The sequence below is a fragment of the Chiloscyllium punctatum genome, chromosome 10, assembly GCF_047496795.1.
Source record: "Chiloscyllium punctatum isolate Juve2018m chromosome 10, sChiPun1.3, whole genome shotgun sequence".
NCBI lineage: Eukaryota > Metazoa > Chordata > Chondrichthyes > Orectolobiformes > Hemiscylliidae > Chiloscyllium > Chiloscyllium punctatum.
In genome coordinates, this window is record NC_092748.1 from 67,190,967 (window position 1) to 67,214,224 (window position 23,258).

A 23,258-nucleotide genomic window follows, 5' to 3' on the forward strand; every position below is an offset into this window, starting at 1 on the left:
ATCTGATTTGATACTTGCAGGGAGATTCCAGTGCATTGGTATTGAGAAATTAAAATGTGAAACTGGTGTTGCTTGGAGCAGCCCCAGAATCTGGGAAAGTGGTTTATGTTGATGGGACATCTTAGCATTGGTAGAAGATTGTTTGTTATAGAAAATTAAAACATAAATGTGGGACAGATATTTCAGAATATTTTATTATGATGTTTATAAAATTATTATATTCTGTAATCCTATGGTATGCAAGTTGCACACCTTCCTGTAAAGGTTAACATTTAAGAACTTGAACATTTGTGTTTAGATGTCTTGTGATAATTTAATGGTGCTTTGATTCTGAGTATATATAAACAGACTAGAACAAGATGGATGCATATAAATTTTAATCACTCAGCAGCCATATAGGTAACTTTTATATTTATAATTTTGTTTCAAAGCACATTTTAAACATTAAAAATTTTGGCTATTTGTCATAAGCAAAATGTTCTTCAAAAAATATTCAGAGTGGATCGATCCTTGCCACACCATACTATTACTAAAACAATTACTTACATGGGGAAATAACATTACAAAAGGTTCATTTTGGCAGTTTCAAAGATAAATACTGACATTATAATATTTCCATAATTCATGAAAATAAGGTTATTTACGGCAAGTACACATATTACCCTAGATTTTTAATGAAATATATTACAATTCTCCCTTTCGTTATAAACAAATTGTGTCATATATATTAGTCTTGTCATATATCAGAGATAATTTGTTCTCCTATATTGTGGGTGTAATTTTGTCAAGGGTTTGATGGAAACTACATTGGCGTGCCAAAACTCGCTTTCTGCCAAACATCTGCTGATATTGCAGGGGCGAGGCAGGAAATGCCCAACAGAAACTCACCCACCATTTTTCAATTTGTATCTTCTGACTTTGATGCTTCAGATATTTTCCAAAGCAATGCTTGCATCAACAAAGTTAAGGATATGAATAAGAGAGAGTTATGAAACAGTATTTGTTCTACCCTTCCTTGTGTTCTGATACCAAGAAAAAAATGAACAAACAGTTGATTCAAATCTATTTAAATGTTTGCAGCATGGAATGGGTGTGCCATCTATATCAATCATACTTCATGAATTTATTAAATTACTTCACCATGCCAAGTGCCGTGATTGTCACTATCACACATATGGGAACATCAGGTGGTATAGTATGTCAAAAAATGTGTTAATCTAGTTCTCACTCCTTTCCCACTCTTACCTTAAATAACAGCAGAAAGCTTAAATAAATTAAAGTTTACAGAGCAAAGAGGGTGGGGAACAACCAGCATAGCATTGGAATAGAGTATTTTGGAAGTCAGCATGGACAGAGGTTTTGGAAACAGTAAACTAAATGTAGAGATGAGTGTTATTAAGGAAGCGGAAGCAATATTTTCTGATATCTGGGATGATTTCTATATGATTTCAAAAGTAGGGATTACAGCCTGAGAAGGGAAGAGATCACCACCAACACTCAGATAAATAATAGGGAGGGAAAGTCACCAGGATTCTGTGAAAGGAACATGTGAGCAGGCAGAGTGGATAGAGAAAAGTGTTGCAGAAGCCAAGACTGTCTTTATTATCATTTTTCCCATGTATTCCAGCTCCAAGGTCCCCAATAGAGTAAATGAAACATGCATTGAACCAAAATCTATCCAAAGACAAGTGAGGCAATGTTATCAGCTGCATACATTCTCTATGATATCATCCCTAATGACATATGGGATGGCCTTTAATGGTCTGAAAGCATTTCTGAAAATATTACCTTGTTCTTTTCACATTGTATTCAACAATTAAACTTCCTGATCATCTTGAGCAACGTGTTAACTGATAGCATTTAATAATTGGTGCCTCCAAGTGTGGTTCATGATCTTAAAAGTCTCAACAGAGATGTCAAAGGTACTGATTTCAAATTTAAAGAATCTTCTGTCTTATTGTTCATTAAATCTTGTACCAGATAGATACTAGATATAATATATACATAATTCCTAAAACCTTGCTAAAAGGGGATGAAGGACAATTTGCTCTTTCTTGTCTTTCTGCAATGACAGCAAAATCTCAATGCAAATTAAGATTGTGTCATAAAAGACATGTTAAAACAGCTTTTAAGAATGCTAGTGAACCTCACTTAACCTGCTGCCCTAAATTGAGCTAACTATTATCATACATTTCAGTGGTTACAAATTGAGGTTTCCTCTGATTGTCGACTAAACCGGACTCAAACCTCCATGACATGACTCAACTGTGTCTGTATCTAGACTGTAATCCCTTCAAAGCCAATATATATTGTTTGAGGTCCTGTGCCCAGAACTGAACAGAATGCTCAATAAATGGAGTCTGACCGGGTTTTCTGCAATCAAACCATCTCAACTTTCTCTTTGTGTTTATAGAGTCACAGAGCTGTACAGCATGAAAACAGACACTTCAATCCAACTCATCCATGCCGACCAGATAACCTAAATTAATCTAGTCACATTTGGCAGCAAATGGCCCTCATCCCTCTAATGCTTTCCTATTCATTAAACTATCGTAACTTCATAAAAGCAGAACTGATTGGGTAAAAAATATCAGCAGGTTAAGCAGCATCTGAGAGTCTGATCCAATATTTTGCTTTTATTTCAGATTTCTAGCATCTGCAGTGTTCTGTTTTCTGATTCTTGTAAATTTCTGCCCTATATATTAAATATGCTGGATAGTGACATTTCTGTTATCCATATTCTCTACATCCTTTTTGATGATCAGTTATAGAACATAGAACATAGAACTGTACAGCACAGAACAGGCCCTTTGGCTCACAATGTTGTGCCGAGATTTATCTGCCATATTTCCCTGCATTACAATGCTGGATACACTTCAAAAGTACATCATTCACTGTGAGTACATTGGAATGGTCTGAATTCATGAAAGACATGCTACAAATGTAATTCTCTCATTTCTTCTTATACAATTGTGAAGAAGCTCAGTTACTGAATGTGGGATCAAGGAGTACTAGGAAAGTAACAGAGATATTTTCAATTTCTTAATGGAGTTCCCTAGAGCTGTGCATTATTTTTATTCTTTCATGAGCTTTGGGCAGTGCTGGCCAGGCCAGAATTTATTGACCATCTTAATCACTATTAAGAAGTTGGTGGTGAGCTGCTTTCTTGAACTGATGCAGTCCCACAGATGTAGGTTTGCCCACATGCTGTAAGTGATGGAGTTTCAGGATTTTGAAGCAGCCAAAGTAAAGGAACAGTGATATAATTCCAAATCAGGATGGTGTGTAGCTTGGAGAGAAGCTGACAGTGGTGGCGTTCCCATGCATCTGAAGACCTTCTAGATGGTAGACATCATAGATTTGGAAGGCATAGTCGAAAGAACCTGTGTGAGCTGCTACAGTGCACCACATAGATCGTACACATTGTTGCCACTGCATATCAGTGGTAGAGGGAGTGAATTGTTTAGGGTAGTGGATGTATAAGACCATAAGACATAGGAGTGGAAGTAAGGCCATTCGGCCCATCGAGTCCACTCCGCCATTCAATCATGGCTGATGCGCATTTCAGCTCCACTTGCCAGCGTTCTCCCCGTAGCCCTTAATTCCTCTAGACAACAAGAACCTATCAATCTCGGCCTTGAAGACATTTAGCGTCCCGGCTTCCACTGCACTCCGTGGCAATGAATTCCACAGGCCCACCACTCTCTGGCTGAAGAAATGTCTCCGCATTTCCGTTCTGAAATGACCCCCTCTAATTCTAAGGCTGTGTCCACGGGTCCTAGTCTCCTCGCCTAACGGAAACAATTTTCTAGCATCCACCTTTTCAAAGCCATGTATTATTTTGTACATCTCTATTAGATCTCCCCTTAATCTTCTAAACTCCAACGAATACAATCCCAGTATCCTCAGCCGTTCCTCATATGCTAGACCTGTCATTCCAGGGATCATCCGTGTGAATCTCCGCTGGACACGTTCCAGTGCCAGTATGTCCTTCCTGAGGTGTGGGGACCAAAACTGGACACAGTACTCCAAATGGGGCCTAACCAGAGCTTTATAAAGTCTTAGTAGTACATCTCTGCTTTTATATTCCAACCCTCTTGAGATAAGAGACAACATTGCATTCGCTTTCTTAATCACAGACTCAACCTGCATGTTTACCTTTAGAGAATCCTCGACTAGCACTCCCAGATCCCTTTGTGCTTTGGCTTTATTAAGTTTCTCACCATTTAGAAAGTAGTCCATTCCTATATTCTTTTTGCCAAAGTGCAAGACCTCGCACTTGCTCACGTTAAATTCCATCAGCCATTTCCTGGACCACTCTCCCAACCTGTCTAGATCCTTCTGTAGCCTCCCCACTTCCTCAGTACTACCTGCCTGTCTACCTAACTTTGTATCATCGGCAAACTTCGCTAGAATGCCCCCGGTTCCCTCATCCAAATCATTAATATATAATGCGAACAGCTGTGGCCCCAGCACCGAACCCTGCGGGACACCGCTCGTCACCGGCTGCCATTCTGAAAAAGAACCTTTTATCCCAACTCTCTGCCTTCTGTTAGATAGCCAATCCTCAATCCATCCCAGCAGCTCACCTCGAACACCATGGGCCCTCACCTTGCTCAGCAGTCTCCCGTGTGGCACCTTATCAAAGGCCTTTTGAAAGTCCAGATAGACCACATCCACTGGGTTCCCCTGGTCTAACCTACTTGTTACCTCTTCAAAAAATTCCAACAGGTTTGTCAGGCATGACCTCCCTTTACTAAATCCATGTTGACTTGTTCTAATCAGACTCTGCTCTTCCAAGAATTTAGAAACCTCATCCTTAATGATGGATTCTAGAATTTTACCAACAACCGAGGTTAAGCTGATTGGCCTATAATTTTCCATCTTTTGCCTTGATCCTTTCTTGAACAAGGGGGTTACTACAGCCATCTTCCAATCATCCGGGACCTTTCCTGACTCCAGTGACTCTTGAAAGATCTCAACCAATGCCTCTGCTATTTCGTCAGCAACCTCTCTCAGAACTCTAGGGTGTATCCCATCAGGGCCAGGAGATTTATCAATTTTAAGACTTTTTAACTTTTCTAGCACTATCTCTTTCGTAATGGCAACCATACTCAACTCAGCCCCGTGACACCCTTTAATTTTTGGGATATTACTCATGTCTTCCACTGTGAAAACTGACGCAAAGTACTTGTTAAGTTCTCCTGCTATTTCCTTATCTCCCATCACTAGGCTCCCTGCATCAGTTTGAAGTGGCCCAATGTCTACTTTTGCCTGTCGTTTGTTTCTTATGTACTGAAAGAAACTTTTACTATTATTTCTAATATTACTGGCTAGCCTACCTTCATATTTGATCCTCTCATTTCTTATTACACTCTTTGTTATCTTCTGTTTGCTTTTGTATCCTTCCCAATCTTCTGATTTCCCACTGTTCTTAGCCACTTTATAGGATCTCTCTTTTTCTTTAATACATTTCCTGACTTCCTTTGTCAGCCAAGGTTGTCTAATCCCTCCCCGGTTAATCTTTCTTTTCTTGGGAATGAACCTCTGTACAGTGTCCTCAATTATACCTACAAACTCCTGCCATTTTTGCTCTAGTGTCTTCCCGGTTAGCCTCTGCTTCCAGTCTATTTTAGTCAGTTCCTCTCTCATGCCCTCATAATTACCTTTATTCAACTGTAACACCATTACATCAGATTTTGTCTTCTCCCTTTCAAACTCCAGACTGAACTCTACCATATTATGGTCGCTACTTCCTAAGGGTTCCCTTACTTTAAGATCTTTTATAGAGTCTGGTTCATTGCAAAGCACTAGGTCCAGAATAGCCTGCTCTCTTGTGGGCTCCATGACAAGCTGTTCCAAAAAGCCATCCTGTAAGCATTCCATGAATTCCCTTTCTTTAGATCCACTAGCAACATTATTTACCCAGTCCACCTGCATATTGAAGTCACCCATGATCAATGTAACCTTGCCTTTCTGACATGCCTTCTCTATTTCCCGGTACATGTTGCGTCCCTGGTCCTGACCACTGTTAGGAGGTCTGTACACAACTCCAATTATGGTTTTTTTGCCTTTGTGGTTCCTCAATTCCACCCACACAGACTCCACATCATCCGACGCTATGTCATTCAATACCATAGATTTAATTTTGTTCTTAACTAACAAGGCAACCCCACCCCCTCTGCCCACCTCTCTGTCTTTTCGATAAGTTGAAAAACCATGGAGGTTTAACTGCCAGTCCTGACCCCCCTGTAACCAAGTCTCTGTGATGCCTACTACATCATAATCATTCACTATTATCTGTGCCATTAATTCATCGGCTTTGTTATGAATGCTACGAGCATTCAGGTAAAGTGCCTTAATGCTAACTTCCTTATTAGAGATGTTGTAAGTCATATGTCCTAAGTTATCCTTGCTTTTTTCTGCATTCTCAGTCTGCCTCAATTTTAAATCCGCCTGGAAACATGCTATCCTGCTGCTTATCTTTCCATTTACCTCCATACTCCCTGTCGCTTTCACTTTCCCTTCCCCCCAACTCAGAAGTTTAAAGTCCTACTGACCACCCTATTTATCCTCTTCGCCAGAACATTGGTACCTGATCGGTTCAGGTGGAGACCGTCCCAACGGTACAGATCCCCCCTGTTCCAAAACTGATGCCAATGCCCCATGAAGTGGAATCCCTCTTTCCCACACCAATCCCTTAGCCACGTGTTTACTTGCCTAATTTTCTTGTCCCTATGCCAATTGGCACGTGGCTCGGGCAGTAATCCGGAGATTATGACCCTTGAGGACCTGTGCTTCAATTTCCTGCCTAGTGCTTCGTAATGCCCAAACAGGTCCTCCACCCTAGTCTTGCCTATGTTGTTGGTACCAACGTGGACCACAACAACTGGATCCTCCCCCTCCCGCTCCAATATCCTTTCAAGCCGGTCAGAGATGTCTCGCACCCTGGCACCGGGCAGGCAACACACCATGCGAGACTCCCGATCCGGCTTGCAAAGGATACTATCTGTCCCCCTAATTATAGAATCCCCTATAACCACTACCTGTCTATTAGCTCCCCCCTCTTGAATGGCCTTCTGCACCATGGTGCCTTGGTCAGTTGGCTCATCCTGTCCAGAGCCCTTTTCCTCATCCGAACAGGGAGCAAGAATCTCGTACCTGTTGGACAAGGTCAAGGGCTGAGGCTCCTCCACTCCTGAACTCTGGTTCCCCCTACCTGCCTCACTTACAGTCACACTCTTTTGTGCCTGATCACTAGCTGAGTGGGAATTAATTAATCTCCCAGGTGTGACTGCCTCCTGAAACAAAGCGTCCAGGTAACTCTCCCCCTCCCGGATATGCCGCAGTGTTTGAAGCTCAGATTCCAGATCATCAACTCTGATCCGGAGTTCTTCCAGCAACCAACACTTGCTGCAGACGTGGTCACTGCCGTTCACAATGGGATCAGCCAGCTCCCACATCATACAGCAACAGCACATCACCTGCCCAGCCATCTCTGCTTAGTTAGTTAATTACTTACTTTGTACAAGTATGAATTAGAATACCTACTGATACCTCTCTGCTATAGTTTTTTTTACCCGAAGTAAGGACTTGATGTATACACACAAAAAAAAACACGAGGTATCCAATCAAGCTACCCAATTTGACTTGGATTGTTGAGCTTTTTTTGGGTTTTGTTGGCTCTGCATTCATCCAGGCAAATGGAGAGTATTCCATCATATTCCTGACCATGCCTTATAGATGTACACAGGCTTTGGAACATCAGGAAGTGAGTTATTCCCTCCACTATTCCAAGCCACTGACTTGCTCTGATTAAGTTCAGTTTCTGGTCAACTTCCAGAATGTTAATAGTGGGGATTTAATGATGCGAATCACCATTTTGCTGCAGCATCTCGATGCAACACTCAGTCAAATATGGCCTTGATGCCAAGGGCAGTCATTCTCATCTCATCTCATGAGTTCAGCTCTTTTATCCACTTTTGGACCAAGGGTGGAATGTGACCAGGAGCTGAGCAGCCCTGGCCTAAGTCCAACTGAATTTCAGCAAGTAAGTCTTTTCTGAATAGGTGTCATTTGATAAAATGAATCCCAAAATCTTACAATAATGTTAAACTTGATTGTAACTCCCAAATATAATTATAGAAGTGAGTTACACTGACCCAGCTTAACAGCCTTGATTAGTTACAACATTCATTCTGGGTATGTATGATTTCATAAGTTCTATGGAATTTATTAATTTATCATAGAAGCCATAAAGGAAATTATACTTATTGATCTAGTAGTTTTCAGTTGATACACTTGGGACACCAGTTTGTGACATCAGTTGACTGGGCATATGCCTTTTATTCTCTTCTGATGACTAAAGTTGTATTTCTATCTTTAACCTTCTTTACCTGTATACTGAACCACTAAGAATCACCATGGATTAACCTTTGCTAGCTAATACACCTTGTGCATGAACCAAACATCTTGACCTCAAACTGGGTTCCAATGCATGGACAGAACATGATCAGTCACAGATTACCTGAACTGTGTATGCCCCATGCCTTTTTGACTTCACCACTGATGCTCAGTAACAGCAGAGTGTACTATCTACAAGATGCACTACAGAAATTCACCAAAGATCCTCAGCAGCAAACACTTCCAAACCCACAAACACTTCCACCTAGAAGGACAAGAGCAGCAGATATATGGGAACACCACCACCTTCAAGTTCCTCTCCAAGCCACTCACCATCCTGACTTGTAAATATATTGCTGTTCCTTCGCTGTTGCTGGGTCAAAATCCTGGAATTCTCTCCCTAATGGCAGAGTGCAGCAGACTGTAGCAGTTCAAGATGGCAACTCACCACCATCTTCTCAAGGGCAAACAGGGATGGGCAATAAAAATGCTGGCCTACCAGGGATGCCCACCATCCCACAAGTGAATGAAAAGAATTTTAAAAATTCACAACCCCTGAGAGAAAAAAAATCTCATCTGTCTTAAATATGCGCCTCCTAATTCTATGAGCTTCGTCTGGAAAATTTAATCTGAGAAAGTGATAATATATGACATGATGCAACACAGTAATCCTCTCTTACATTGTCATTTAAACGGTATTAAATGTCGACATTTTATTATCAAACTGTGCTTGTTCTTCAGGGTTGGATCCTGGAACTGTGGTCATTATAGGTACAGCAGTAGATTCATTCTTTCAGCCTAAGTTTGAACAAGTGGTTCTGGGAAAAATAATTACGCGAAGCACTGAATTGGACAAGGATCGAGCACAAGAATTATTGAACTGTGGCAGTGAGGTTGATGATTATCCTGTTATCATTGGAAACACTATGTGCACCTATGATTTCTATGAAGGTAATTTTAAAAAAAACACACAGGATAAACTTATCAATCCGATATGAAACAAGCAAAAACCTTGATACAAAAAGATGATATTACATTTTAACCCTCTCTTAGCAATGTAGTCTATTATTTCTGGGGCTAACAGAGAGGTAATCCATAAAAACCAAAAGAACTGTAGATGCTGTAAATCAGAAACAAAAACAAAAGTTGACGGAAAAACTCAGCAGGTCTGGCAGTGGCTGTAAATAGAACATAGAACATAGAACATAGAACATAGAACATAGAACAATACAGCACAGAACAGGCCCTTCGGCCCACGATGTTGTGCCGAACTTCTATCCTAGATTAAGCACCCATCCATGTACCTATCCAAATGCCGCTTAAAGGTCGCCAATGATTCTGACTCTACCACTCCCACGGGCAGCGCATTCCATGCCCCCACCACTCTCTAGGTAAAGAACCCACCCCTGACATCTCCCCTATACCTTCCACCCTTCACCTTAAATTTATGTCCCCTTGTAACACTCTGTTGTACCCGGGGGAAAAGTTTCTGACTGTCTACTCTATCTATTCCTCTGATCATCTTATAAACCTCTATCAAGTCACCCCTCATCCTTCGCCGTTCCAACGAGAAAAGGCCGAGAACTCTCAACCTATCCTCGTACGACCTATTCTCCATTCCAGGCAACATCCTGGTAAATCTTCTCTGCACCCTCTCCAAAGCTTCCACATCTTTCCTAAAGTGAGGCGACCAGAACTGCACACAGTACTCCAAATGTGGCCTAACCAAAGTCCTGTACAGCTGCAACATCACTTCACGACTCTTGAATTCAATCCCTCTGCTAATGAACGATAATACTCCATAGGCCTTCTTACAAACTCTATCCACCTGAGTGGCAACTTTCAAAGATCTATGTACATAGACCCCAAGATCCCTCTGTTCCTCCACCTGACTAAGAACCCTACCATTCACCCTGTATTCTGCATTCTTATTTGCTCTTCCAAAATGGACAACCTCACACTTGGCAGGGTTGAACTCCATCTGCCACTCCTCAGCCCAGCTCAGCATCATATCTAAATCAAAGTTAACATTTCGGGTCCAGTGACCCTTCCTCAGAACTCGGGAATATATAAACTAAGTCTTCATCCCATAGACAACAGAATTAATTCACTTGAATTTTAAAATAATTCTTTACTGATTCAATTTTCACAAATTAATTGCAAACACTTGACAAAATCATACCTTTTCTTTGTTGTAGGGCAAGGACATTTGGATGGTGCTTTATGCTCATTTTCAAATGATGAAAAATTGGAGTATTTGAGAAAGGCATATAAAGCTGGTGTCAGAAACATTGAAATGGAGTCCACTGTCTTTGCTGCTATGTGCCACAGCTGTGAGCTAAAAGGTAAGCATTGCTTCCAAAGTTATAACCAGAGGATAATAGACACATGTTTAACCAGAATTTATGGAAATGTAAGAATCTGTTCCTGGTTACTTAAGTTCCTAAGCCTAATAGGTTTTTAATAATTTCTATTATACATTTAGTTCTTCTTCTCCATTGCATATCTATCCACAAAATGTGAGTAAACAAAAGCATTAAATTGACTAATTTTAAGGACAAAGTGTGATTTTGTTTTCTTCTACAATTTCTCAAATTTATTACACAACTTGTCCATGTCAACTATTACTGTGTTTATCAATCTATGGTCAAAATAAATTTGGTTCCATATACCAGCAAATAAAAATGAAACGTATCCTTTGATAAGAGGTAGAAAGAAACCTTAACAAAAAGAAAAACTGCTGGAAAACTCAGCAGATCTGGCAGCATCTGTGGAGAGAAAGCAGAGATGATGTTTTGGATCCAGTGACCATCCTTCAGAAAGAAACCTCAGTTATACGACTGCTTAAAAAAATTATGTTAGATCTGTTGACAAACTAATACCACAGAAACGTTTATTTTCAGATTGTAGCTGAAAAATATTACTGCTATCCTTCTAAGCATAGATATTAAGAGGCAGATCACAGATTGTGCCACAGGACAGCTTGGATGCGACAGGTGCAGGGAACTAGAGGACTCTAAGTGTTGGCTGTGCATTTGCTTCCTACTAAGCTTCAGTTTTATGGCTTGTAGCATTTCCATCTACACCAGAAAAAAGTGAGGACTGCACATGCTGGAGATCAGAGTCTAGAATGTGGTGCTGGAAAAGCACAGCAGGTCAGGCAGCATCTGGGGAGTAGGAGAATTGACGTTTTGGACGTAAGCCCTTCATCAGGAAGATTAGATTAGATTACTTACAGTGTGGAAACAGGCCCTTCGGCCCAACAAGTCCACAGCGCCCCGCCGAAGCGTAACCCACCCATACCCCTACATCTACATCTACCCCTTACCTAACACTACGGGCAATTTAGCATGGTCAATTCACCTGACCTGCACATCTTTGGACTGTGGGAGGAAACCGGAGCACCCGGAGGAAACCCACGCAGACACGGGGAGAACGTGCAAATTCCACACAGTCAGTTGCCTGAGGCGGGAATTGAACCCAGGTCTCCGGCGCTGTGAGGCAGCAGTGCTAACCACTGTGCCACCGTGCTGCCCATGAAGCTTATGCCCAAAGGCTTATGCCTGAAACATCAATTCTCCTGCTCCTTGGATGCTGTCTAATCTGCTGTGCTTTTCCAGCACCACACTTTCCACCTACACCAACCTGTTCCCATATTACTGAAGAAGGGCTTATGCCTGAAACGTTGATTCTCCTGTTCCTTTGATGCTGCCTGACCTGCTGCACTTTTCCAGCAACACATTTTTAAGCTCTGATCTCCAGCATCTGCAGTCCTCACTTTCTCCTGTTCCCATATTATGACATGTGGGAAGGTGTCAGGCAGCCCACCGTCACTTAGGCCCTTAACTCACCAATTAGTGATCACTTAAAATCATAGAATCACAAAATCCTAACAGTGCAGAAAAGGGCCATTTGGCCCATCAAGTCTGCACTGATCCTCTGAAGAGGATCTGACTCGGACCCCAACCAACATTTACAAGGGCAATCCATCTGGCCTGCACGTCTTTGAACTGTGGGAGAAAACCAGAGCACCCAGCAAAAACCCACACTGACATGGAGAGAATGTGCAAACTCCATACATACAGTCACCAAAGGCTAGAATCAAACCCGGGTCCTTGGCATGTGAAGAAGCACTGCTAACCACTGTGCCACGATGTCACCCAGTTAAGGGCCTCAGTTTGCCTGGACTATTATTTGAGTGACAAAATAAGGTGGAGTAAGGTGAATAGCCCAGCAATTTTCACGAGGTAAAAACAATGACTGCAGATGCTGGAAACCAGATTCTGGATTAGTTGTGCTGGAAGAGCACAGCAGTTCAGGCAGCACCCAAGTAGCTTCAAAATCGACGTTTCAGGCAAAAGCCCTTCATCAGGAATAAAGGCAGTGAGCCTGAAGCGTGGAGAGATAAGCTAGAGGAGGGTGGGGGTGGGGAGAAAGTAGCATAGAGTACAATGGGTGAGTGGGGGAGGGGATGAAGGTGATAGGTCAAGGAGGAGAGGGTGGAGTGGATAGGTGGAAAAGGAGATAGCAGGTAGGACAAGTCCGGACAAGTCATGGGGACAATTACTGAGCTGGAAGTTTAGAACTAGGGTGAGGTGGGGGAAGGGGAAATGAGGAAACTGTTGAAGTCCACATTGATGCCCTGGGGTTGAAGTGTTCCAAGGCGGAAGATGAGGCGTTCTTCCTCGAGGCGTCTGGTGGTGAGGGAGCGGCGGTGAAGGAGGCCCAGGACCTCCATGTCCTCGGCAGAGTGGGAGGGGGAGTTGAAATGTTGGGCTACGGGGCGGTGTGGTTGATTGGTGCGGGTGTCCCGGAGATGTTCCCTAAAGCGGTCTGCTAGGATGCGCCCAGTCTCCCCAATGTAGAGGAGACCGCATCGGGAGCAACGGATACAATAAATGATATTAGTGGATGTGCAAGTAAAACTTTGATGGATGTGGAAGGCTTCTTTAGGGCCTTGGATAGAGGTGAGGGAGGAGGTGTGGGCACAGGTTTTACAGTTCCTGCGGTGGCAGGGGAAAGTGCCAGGATTGGAGGGTGGGTTGTGTGGGGGCGTGGACCTGACCAGGTAGTCGCGGAGGGAACAGTCTTTGCGGAAGGAGGAAAGGGGTGGGGAGGGAAATATATCCCTGGTAGTGGGGTCTGTTTGGAGGTGGCGGAAATGTCGGCGGATGATTTGGTTTATGCGAAGGTTGGTAGGGTGGAAGGTGAGTACCAGGGGCGTTCTGTCCTTGTTACGGTTGGAGGGGTGGGGTCTGAGGGCGGAGGTGCAGGATGTAGACGAGATGCGTTGGAGGGCATCTTTAACCACGTGGGAAGGGAAATTGCGCTCTCTAAAGAAGGAGGCCATCTGGTGTGTTCTGTGATGGAACTGGTCCTCCTGGGAGCAGATCCGGCGGAGGCGGAGGAATTGGGAATACGGGATGGCATTTTTGCAAGAGGTAGGGTGGGAAGAGGTGTAATCCAGGTAGCTGTGGGAGTTGGTGGGTTTGTAAAAAATGTCAGTGTCAAGTTGGTCATCATTAATGGAGATGGAGAGGTCCAGGAAGGGGAGGGAGGTGTCAGAGATGGTCCAGGTAAATTTAAGGTCAGGGTGGAATGTGTTGGTGAAGTTGATGAATTGCTCAACCTCCTCACGGGAGCACGAGGTGGCGCTATTGCAGTCATCAATGTAGCGGAGGAAGAGGTGGGGAGTGGTGCTGGTGTAATTACGGAAGATCAACTGCTCTACATAGCCAACAAAGAGACAGGCATAGCTGGGGCCATACGTGTGCCCATGGCCCCTTTGGTCTGGAGGAAGTGAGAGGATTCAAAGGAGAAATTGTTAAGGGTGAGGACCAGTTCGGCCAAACGAATGAGAGTGTCGGTGGAAGGGTACTCCTTCACCGCTGCTCCCTCACCACCAGACGCCTGGAGGAAGAACGCTTCATCTTCCGCCTCGGAACACTTCAACCCCAGCGCATCAATGTGGACTTCAACAGTTTCCTCATTTCCCCTTCCCCCACCTCACCCTAGTTCTAAACTTCCAGCTCAGTAACTGTCCCCATGACTTGTCCGGACTTGTCCTACCTGCCTATCTCCTTTTCCACCTATCCACTCCACCCTCTCCTCCTTGACCTATCATCTTCATCCCCTCCCCCACTCACCCATTGTACTCTATGCTACTTTCTCCCCACCCCCACCCCCACCCCCATCCTCCTCTAGCTTATCTCTCCACGCTTCAGGCTCACTGCCTTTATTCCTGATGAAGGGCTTTTGCCCGAAACGTCGATTTCGAAGCTACTTGGGTGCTGCCTGAACTGCTGTGCTTTTCCAGCACCACTAATCCAGCAATTTTCACTGTGCAATTTACCATCAGGTATCCCAGTCACTATTAGCATCCCCTCCAAGAGCAGACTCCCTCCTTTAACCCTCCTTAGCTGGCCTCTCTAACCTGGCCTCCCAGCCACCTTTCCCCTTTCCATGGGCAACTCCGTGCCAGGACCTCCCAGCCAGGCATATCAAAAACACTGCACTTACTGGAGTTTGAGTTACATTGCTTTTCTTTCTTGGGAACTGGCTATAGTCCCAGCAGTGGCCACTGTTTGAATCTGGTGCTGTGAGAACTACAGAGCAGCTGACTGGCAGCTCTCCAAGACAGGACTTCCTCCCAGATAGGACAGAAATTCCACAGTGAATCAATTAAAGCTGCTCTCAACATAATGCTACTGTCAGATAGCCAGTTTATAAACTGGTAGGCACAAACCAATTTTTCAGTTACAGGTAGCAGGAATACGTCACTCTATGAAATTTACAACTATGCTTCAAGCAGCTTGAACTTACTTCATTCTCCAGTCTAAGGTACCAGGTTTCATGCAAAATAACAAAATTCGTAAAATTGGGTGCACCTTTTTGTATTTTTTGTACATCCTTTTGAAATAGGAGTAAGAGAAGTCCCACAGACTAAGGACCTCTTAAAATGAGGTCTTTCCATGCAGTTTTATTTGCAATATTAAAGTTTCTCTAGAAAATGATTTTTGACAGTTTTCCTATATAGTTCCAATATTTTTGTAGCATAATTGAAGTTATGGCAAATCTCCTAAAAAGTGCTTATACTGACAAGAGGAGTAGAGCTCTCTGTATATTGTATGGTCAGGTAATATCATATCTGTGCAACATTGCCTGCAAACATCTGGCTTGACATAGTCTGCCTAGCACAGCAGTAATTAAAAGAACTGAAAGTCTGGCAAAACACACTTAACTCAGAGTACTAAAACAACTCATAAATGGCAATGACCAGGCAGAGAGAAGGCTGCTCCCTATGGATATTTTATTTGAAACTTCCCACAACACTCCTCAGGTTACTCGACCTTTCTTGGCTGAGGCTAATAACTATCAATTTTCCAGTGAAAGCCACTAAGATCAAGCACAGCCTTTGTATTCCTGAGTCATGCCCAGACAATGACAAAACCTGTTGTCAGCTGCACTCAGTCCTATACCAATTGTCCTGTTCTTCCCAATCAAATGAATCCACTTTTTGCACAAAGGAGCCACATTAGCTATCCTTAAGTCATGTGGCACTTCATCTATGGTCAATGAAGCATCAAAGATCTCTACCAGGGCCCTATCAATTTCCTTCCTTGCCTCTCATAGCATTCTGGGAAACATCTCATCAGGCCCTAGAGATTTATGCACTTTTACATCCACCAAAGTATCTATGACCTCCTCCTTATTAGTCTTAACATGTTCTAGAACCTCCCCATCCCAATGTTCTCCTTGTGTCTTTCTCCTCTGCAAATGTAGATGAAAAATCTTCATTTAAGACCTCACCCATGTCCTCTGGCTTCATGCACAGGTTTGCCCCTTTGGTCTTTAATTGACCCTATTCTTTCCCTGGTAATCTCTGACTCTTAATGTACTTACAAAATACCTTGGGATTTCCTATCTGTGGCTCCTCCCAATTTCTTTTTAAGCAACTCTCTACACTCTATACTTTTGAAGGGCCTCCCTTGCTTTTAATGTGCTGTACTTGACATATACTTCCTTTTGTTTCTTTATCAAACCCACAACATCCCTTACCGTCAAGGGTTCCTTGGACTTGCTGCCCTTGCCCTTCAATCTTGGTAGGTTCACACGTGCCCTGAATTCTCATTATATTACCATTACAAGACTTCCACTTTCCAAATATGGACTTATCTGCAACTAGCTCCTCCAAGTCCATGTTTGCCAGGTCCTGTCTAATGATACCCTCAAAATGGTTGCCCACTGAAACTTCAACTACTTGACTGGTTCATTCCCTAGGATTAGATCTAGCACTTCCCCATCTCTAATAGTACTATCTGCACACTGGCACAAAAAAAACTCTCATGGATACACTTTAAAAATTCTACCTTGTCTAATCATTTCATATTAAGGCAACTCCAGTTAATATTACCAAACTTAAAATCCCCTATAACATCTTTGTGATATGCCTACATACTGCTCCTCTCTCTACCTCTTACTATTGGCAGACCTGTAATAAAATCCCAGCAAAGTAATTGCTTCTTCTTTATTTCTAAGCTCTACCAAGATGGTTTCACTTGAAGACCCTCTAGGATATCCTCCCTCATTACTGCATTGATGATTTCCTTTTTTAAAAATGTAATGCCCTATCTCTCTTACGTCTCTCCCTAATCTGCCTGAAACTTCTCTATCCTGGAATGTTGAACTGTCTGGCCTGCCCTTCCTTCAACGATGTCTCAGTGACTGCACCAATGCTCTAAATTCAACCGCCTTACTAGTCAAGTTCCTTGCACTGAAATAGATACAATTCATCTTTCTGGACCTCCCATATGCCTAATCATACAATGTCCTTTCTGCCTACTGGATTGTTCAAGTATTCCGTCCATATTTGATTGGACCTTGTTCACCCACCACCTTTAGAATGAAAAGCTCTTCCAAGTGAAATCTATTATGCATACCCTTGCATAAACTTTATGTGCACTTTAAATTTGGATAGTTTAATAATATTGACTTAAAAAGAGCAAAACTTGAGAATTATATAAATATTTCATTTACAATGCAAAACAATCAAACCGTAAAACAATTATTAATTTTTTTTCTCTCAGCTGCTGTCGTCTGTGTGACTTTATTAAATCGATTTGATGGTGATCAAATCACAGCTCCTCATGAAGTTCTGCTGGAGTACCAAAACGTCCACAGAAACTGGTGTTGATGTTCATAAAAAAAACCTACGCTATATAATTGAAAATGTAAAATATAATTGAAATATTTTGTGCAAAACATGAGGAATGTCTTAGAATGTAATTTTAAAGAAGAATAGAACTCATGGCTTGTATTAACCTTGTCACATTAATCTAAAGAGATAAATGAAAGATTTAAAGTGGATGTCAGGTTAAAATCTGAATTATTTTCCACAGACAATGTGGAATAATTTTAAAAATAATTTAATAAAAATATCACAGAGGACAACATTGGAAGTCTCCAAAAATCCTTCTAAAAATTGGGTCTATGTATAAAATGTGAATCACTGGTGTTGGCTGTTGCTATCTGCGAATGAAACAATCTCAGTATATAGGAATTAGGACTAAAAGTGGGCCAGTCAGTCCCTCAAACTTGTTCTGCCATTCAGCTGGATCATGAGAACATGCTTCTTGCATCTACCCTGTACAGTACTGCAAGAATTTTTTTATGCTTCACTGAGATCACTTCTCATTCTTCTAAGCTCTTGAGAATATAAGATTAGTTTCCTTAATCACTCTTCATAGGCCAACGAATTCAATGCATTTGTTGTAAATCCTTCCTGAGATAAGGAAACCAAAACTTGTACACAATACTCCAGATGTGGCCTTGCAAGGCTCTATATAATTTACAATTGCAGCAAGACTTCTTTCCTTCTATATTCAAATCCTATTGCAAGAAAGGCGAACATACCATTTGCCTTCTTCATTGCTAGCTGAACTTGCATGTTGGCTTTCAGTGACTTAAGAACAAGGACACCCAGGTCCCTTTGGATATTACACTTTCCAATCTGCCACCCATTTTGCATTTCTGTTTTTCCAACTGAATTGGGATAACTTCATGTTTTTCCACATTATATGCCATCTATCATTTTCTTGCCCACTCATTTAACCTTACTACTCTCGAGGATTCTTTGCATCCTCCTCAGAACTCTTATTCCATTTAGTTTCATGTCAATAGCAAACTTATTTCATATTCACTTCAAGTAGTTCACTGAATGAATTAACTATTTTAAAATTTCCTTTAAGTGCAATTGAAGTATTTTAAAACTATCAAATTAATTGTTTTAAGCATTTGATGTAGGGAGTTCAATGAATTCATTGAATCACTTTAGCAATGGAATTATCATAAGGAACCACCTCTTGATTAAATTCGGCTGTTCTGCATTCAAGAACATCACTCCATAACAAATAAACTAAAATGCATACAGCATGTGATGGAAAAGGATAGACCAGATCTAAGCGTTGAAGTTCTAAATTGGAGAAAGGCCAATTTTTATGGTATTAGGCAAGAACTTTCAAAGCTGATTGGGGGCAGATGTTCGCAGGTGAAGGGGTGGCTGGAAAATTGGGAGCCTTCAGAAATGAGATAACGAGAATCCAGAGAAAGTATATTCCTGTTAGAGTGAAAGGGAAGGCTGGCAGGTATAGCAAATGCTAGGTGACTAAAGAAATTGAGGGTTTGGTTAAGAAAAAGAATGAAGCATATGTCAGGTATAGACAGGATAGATCGAGTGAATCCTTAGAAGAATATAAAAACATAGGAGTATACTTAAGAGAGAAATCAAGGCAAAAAAGGGACATGAGATAGCTTTGTCAAATACAGTTAAGGGAAATCCAAAGGGTTTTTACAAATACATTAAGGACAAAAGGGTAACTAGGGAGAGAATAGGGCCCCTCAAAGATCAGCAAGGCGGCCTTTGTGTGGAGCCACAGGAGATGGGGAGATACTAAACAAGTATTTTGCATCAGTATTTACTGTGGAAAAGGACATGGAAGATATAGAATGTAGAGAAATAGATGGTGACATTTTGAAAAATGTCCGTATTACAGAGGAGGAAGTGCTGGATGTCTTGGATGGTAAGGATGAGCCAGGGAACTATAGACCAGTGAGCCTGATGTTGGTGGTGGGCAAGTTGTTGGAGGGAACCCTGAGGGACAGGATGTACATGTATTTGGAAAGGCAGGGACTGATTAGGGATAATCAACATGGCTTTATGCGTGGGAAATCATGTCTTGCAAACTTGATTAAGTTTTTTGAAGAAGTAACAAAGAGAATTGATGAGGGCAGAGTGGTAGACGTGATCTGTATGGACTTCAGTAAGGCGTTCCACATGGGAGACTGGTTAGCAAGGTTATACTCACTGAATACAGGGAGAACTAGCAATTTGGATACAGAACTGGCTCAAAGGTAGAAGACAGAGGGTAGTGGTGGAGGGTTGTTTTTCAGACTGGCTGCCTGTGACCAGTAGAGTGCCACAAGGATCGGTGCTGGGTCCATTTCTTTTCATCATTTATATAAATGATTACGATGTGAGCATAAGAAGTATAGTTAGACTGGAAAGGATTGAGGTTAGTTACAAACAGGTGTTATCAATTCTAGAAGGAGTGAAAGTAGACAAGTCCCCTGGGCCGGATGGAATTTATCAGAGGATTCTCTGGGAAGCCAGGGAGGAGATAGCAGAGCCTTTAGCTTTGATATTTGAGTCTACCGGTTTAGTACCAGGGGACTGGAGGATTGCAAATGTTGTGCCCTTGTTCAAGAAGGGCAGTAGACCTAGGTAATTATAGACCAGTAAGCCTTACTTCTGTTGTGGAAAGGTTTTGGAAAGGATTATAAGAGATAAGATTTATAATCATCTAGCAAGCAATAATTTGATTTCAGATAGTCAACATGGTTTTGCCAAGAGTAGGTCATGTCTCACAAACCTCATTAAGTTTTTTGACCAAGTGTGTAGATGAGTGCAGGGCAGTTGACGTGGTATACATGGACTTCAGTAAAGCCTTTGATAAGGTTCCACTTGGTTGGCTGTTGGAGAAAATGCAGAGGCATGAAATTGAGGGTGATTTAGCAGCTTGGATTAGAAACTGGCTTTCTGAAAGAAGGCAGCGAGTGGTGTTTGATGGAAAATATTCAGCCTGGAGTCCAGTTACTAGTTGTGTGCCACAAAGACCTGTTTTGGGACCACTGCTGTTTGTCATCTTTACAAATGACTTCGATGCAAGCAATGGTGAATGGATTAGTAAATTTGCAGATGACACTAAAGTCGATGGAGTAGTGGACAGTTTGGAAGAATGTTACATGTTGCAGGGAGATTGGATAAACTGCAGAATTGGGCTGAGAGGTGGCAAATGGAGTTCAATGCAGCTAAATGTGAGGGGATGCACTTTGGGAAGAATAACAGGAAGGCAGAATACTGGGTCAATGGACAGATTCTTGGTAGTGTGGATGTGCAGAGGGATCTTGGAGTCCATGTACATAGATTCCTGAAAGTTGCCACCCAGACTGATAGTGCTGTTAAGAAGGCATATGGTGTGTTAGGTTTTATTCGTAGAGGGATTGAGTTCCAAAGCTACAATATCATGCTGCAACTATACAAAACGCTGGTGCAGCCACACTTGGAATATTGTGTACAGTTCTGGTCGCCATATTTCGGGAAGGATATGGAAGCAATAGAAAAGGTGCAGAGGAGATTTACCAGGATGTTGCCTGGTCTGGAAGGAAGGTCTTAGGAGGAAAGACTGAGAGAATTGGGCCTGTTCTCAATGGAAAGAAGGCAGATAAGAGGGGATTTGATAGAGACAGACAAGATAATCAGAGGATTAGATAGGGTAGACAGTGAAAGTCTTTTTCCTAGGATGATGACGTCAGCTTGCATGAGGGGGCATAACTACAAATTGAAGGGTGATAAATTTAAGACAGATGTCAGTGGCAGGTTCTTTATTCAGAGTGGTAAGGACGTGGAATGCTCTTCTGCCAATGTCGTCAACTCCACCACATTAAGGAGATTTAAACAATCCTTGGATAAGCACATGGATGATGATGGGTTAGTGTAGGGGGACGAGCTGAGAATGGTCCACAGGTCGGCGCAACATCGAGGGCCAAAGGGCCTGTTCTGCGCTGTATTGTTCTATGTTCTATAATTAGTAAGTTTGCAGATGACACCAAAATTGCAGGTGGTGCGGATAGTGAAGAAAATTACCTCAGATTACAACCAGATCTTTATTAGATGGGCCAATGGGCTGAGAAGTGGCAGATGGAATTTAATTCAGGTGCTGCATTTTGGGAAAGCAAACCTGAGCAGGACTTATACACTTAAGGTAAGGTCCTAGGGAATGTTGCTGAGCAAAGAGACCTTGGAGTGCAGGTTCATAGCTCTTTGAAAGTGGAGTCACAGGTAGATAGGATAGTGAAGAAGGCATTTGGTATGTTTTCCTTTATTGGTCAGAGTATTGAGTATAGGAGTTGGGAGGTCATGTTGCAGCTATTGGTAAGACTGCTATTGGAATATTGCATGCAATTCTGGTCTCCTTCCTATTGGAAAGATGTTGTGAAACTTGAAAGGATTTAGAAAAGATTTACAAGGATGTTGCCAGGATTTGAACTATATGGAGGGGCTGAGCAGGCTGGGGCTGTTTTCCCTGGAGCGTCGGAGGCGGAGGGGTGACCTTATAGAGTTTCACAAAATCATGAGGGGCATGGATAGGGTAAATAGACAAAGTCTTTTCTCTGGGATGGGGGAGTCCAGAACTAGAGGGCATAGTTTTAGGGTGAGAGGGGAAAGATATAAAAGAGACCTAAGGAACAACTTTTTCACACAGAGGGTGGTACATGTATGGAATGAGCTGCCAGAGGAAGTGGTGCAGACTGGTATAATTGGAACACTTAAAAGGCATTTGGATGGGTATATGAATAGGAAGTTTGTTTTGAGGGCCATGGGCTGGGTGCTAGTAGGTGGGACTAGATTGGGTTGGGATAACTGTTCGACATGGACAGGTTGGACCGAAGGGTCAGTTTCCATGCTGTACATCTCTATGAGTCTATGACTCATTGTACTTTTGGTAACAATGTAACAGTTCTGACCATTTGAGGACTGGTTCTGATTCATGCTTCTGAAGCTCAGTGATTGGTCCCTGTTCAGATGGTATACTAGTCTTGAGCATCTTCTTCAGGGCAGATTCCTGCCTTTTCCATTCTCACAGAGGTTTTCATGGGCACTGAAACCCCTCGCTGTAGCAATTTTTTTGATGAGTCAGCAAATGTTGATACGTTTAACTTGAAAGCAGCTTCAGTATTTCATTCTTTTTACTAGAGGGCTAATTTTCGTTCATCATTTGCCATGTTATGTGCAGTCATCTCTGTGTGCATGAGTGCTTTGCTGGGATAAAAATTGAGGCTGACCATTAATTTGTGTATAATATTTCAGAACTGAAAAGGGGAAATCAACTTATATATCAAGCAAATAAGAGTATGAGTTTTGCTGCTGAGAAAATTAAGTAAATTTATTGGATTGATTTGTACACTGCAATTTACATTAACAATAATATGCAAAAAAGTTGCAATAGTAGTTATAGTTTAATATAAATGAATCTAAAATATTGTTGTTTAAATGTAGGAACTTAAGAAAATAGTCTTGATACTTGAGACAAGCTTATCAATTACATCCATTATCCTTGCTAATCTCAATTTATTTATGATGCATTAAAGGCAAAATCCAATTTTTAAATGTCACAGGTCACATTTGACAATTTAAATGCACTTAATGAGGATGGCATATTTCCATACTTACTGCTAAAGACCAACAGAAATCATTTTTAAATGATATTTTTAATTACATGTAAATATATTTACTTGTT

At 41.9% G+C, this 23,258-nt stretch overlaps 1 protein-coding gene across 1 annotated transcript in view; it reads left to right on the forward strand.

Annotated features, from left to right (window-relative positions):
• LOC140482251 (uridine phosphorylase 2-like) overlaps positions 1-23,239 on the forward strand; it is a 35,541-nt gene extending 12,302 nt beyond the window's left edge. The window contains 4 exon segments of the mRNA XM_072579398.1: positions 9,145-9,354; positions 10,602-10,748; positions 17,490-17,570; positions 17,573-23,239. Coding sequence (XP_072435499.1) covers positions 9,145-9,354; positions 10,602-10,748; positions 17,490-17,570; positions 17,573-17,625 — 491 coding nt within the window. The 3' untranslated portion in view covers positions 17,626-23,239.
• The last annotated feature ends 19 nt before the right edge of the window (positions 23,240-23,258 follow it).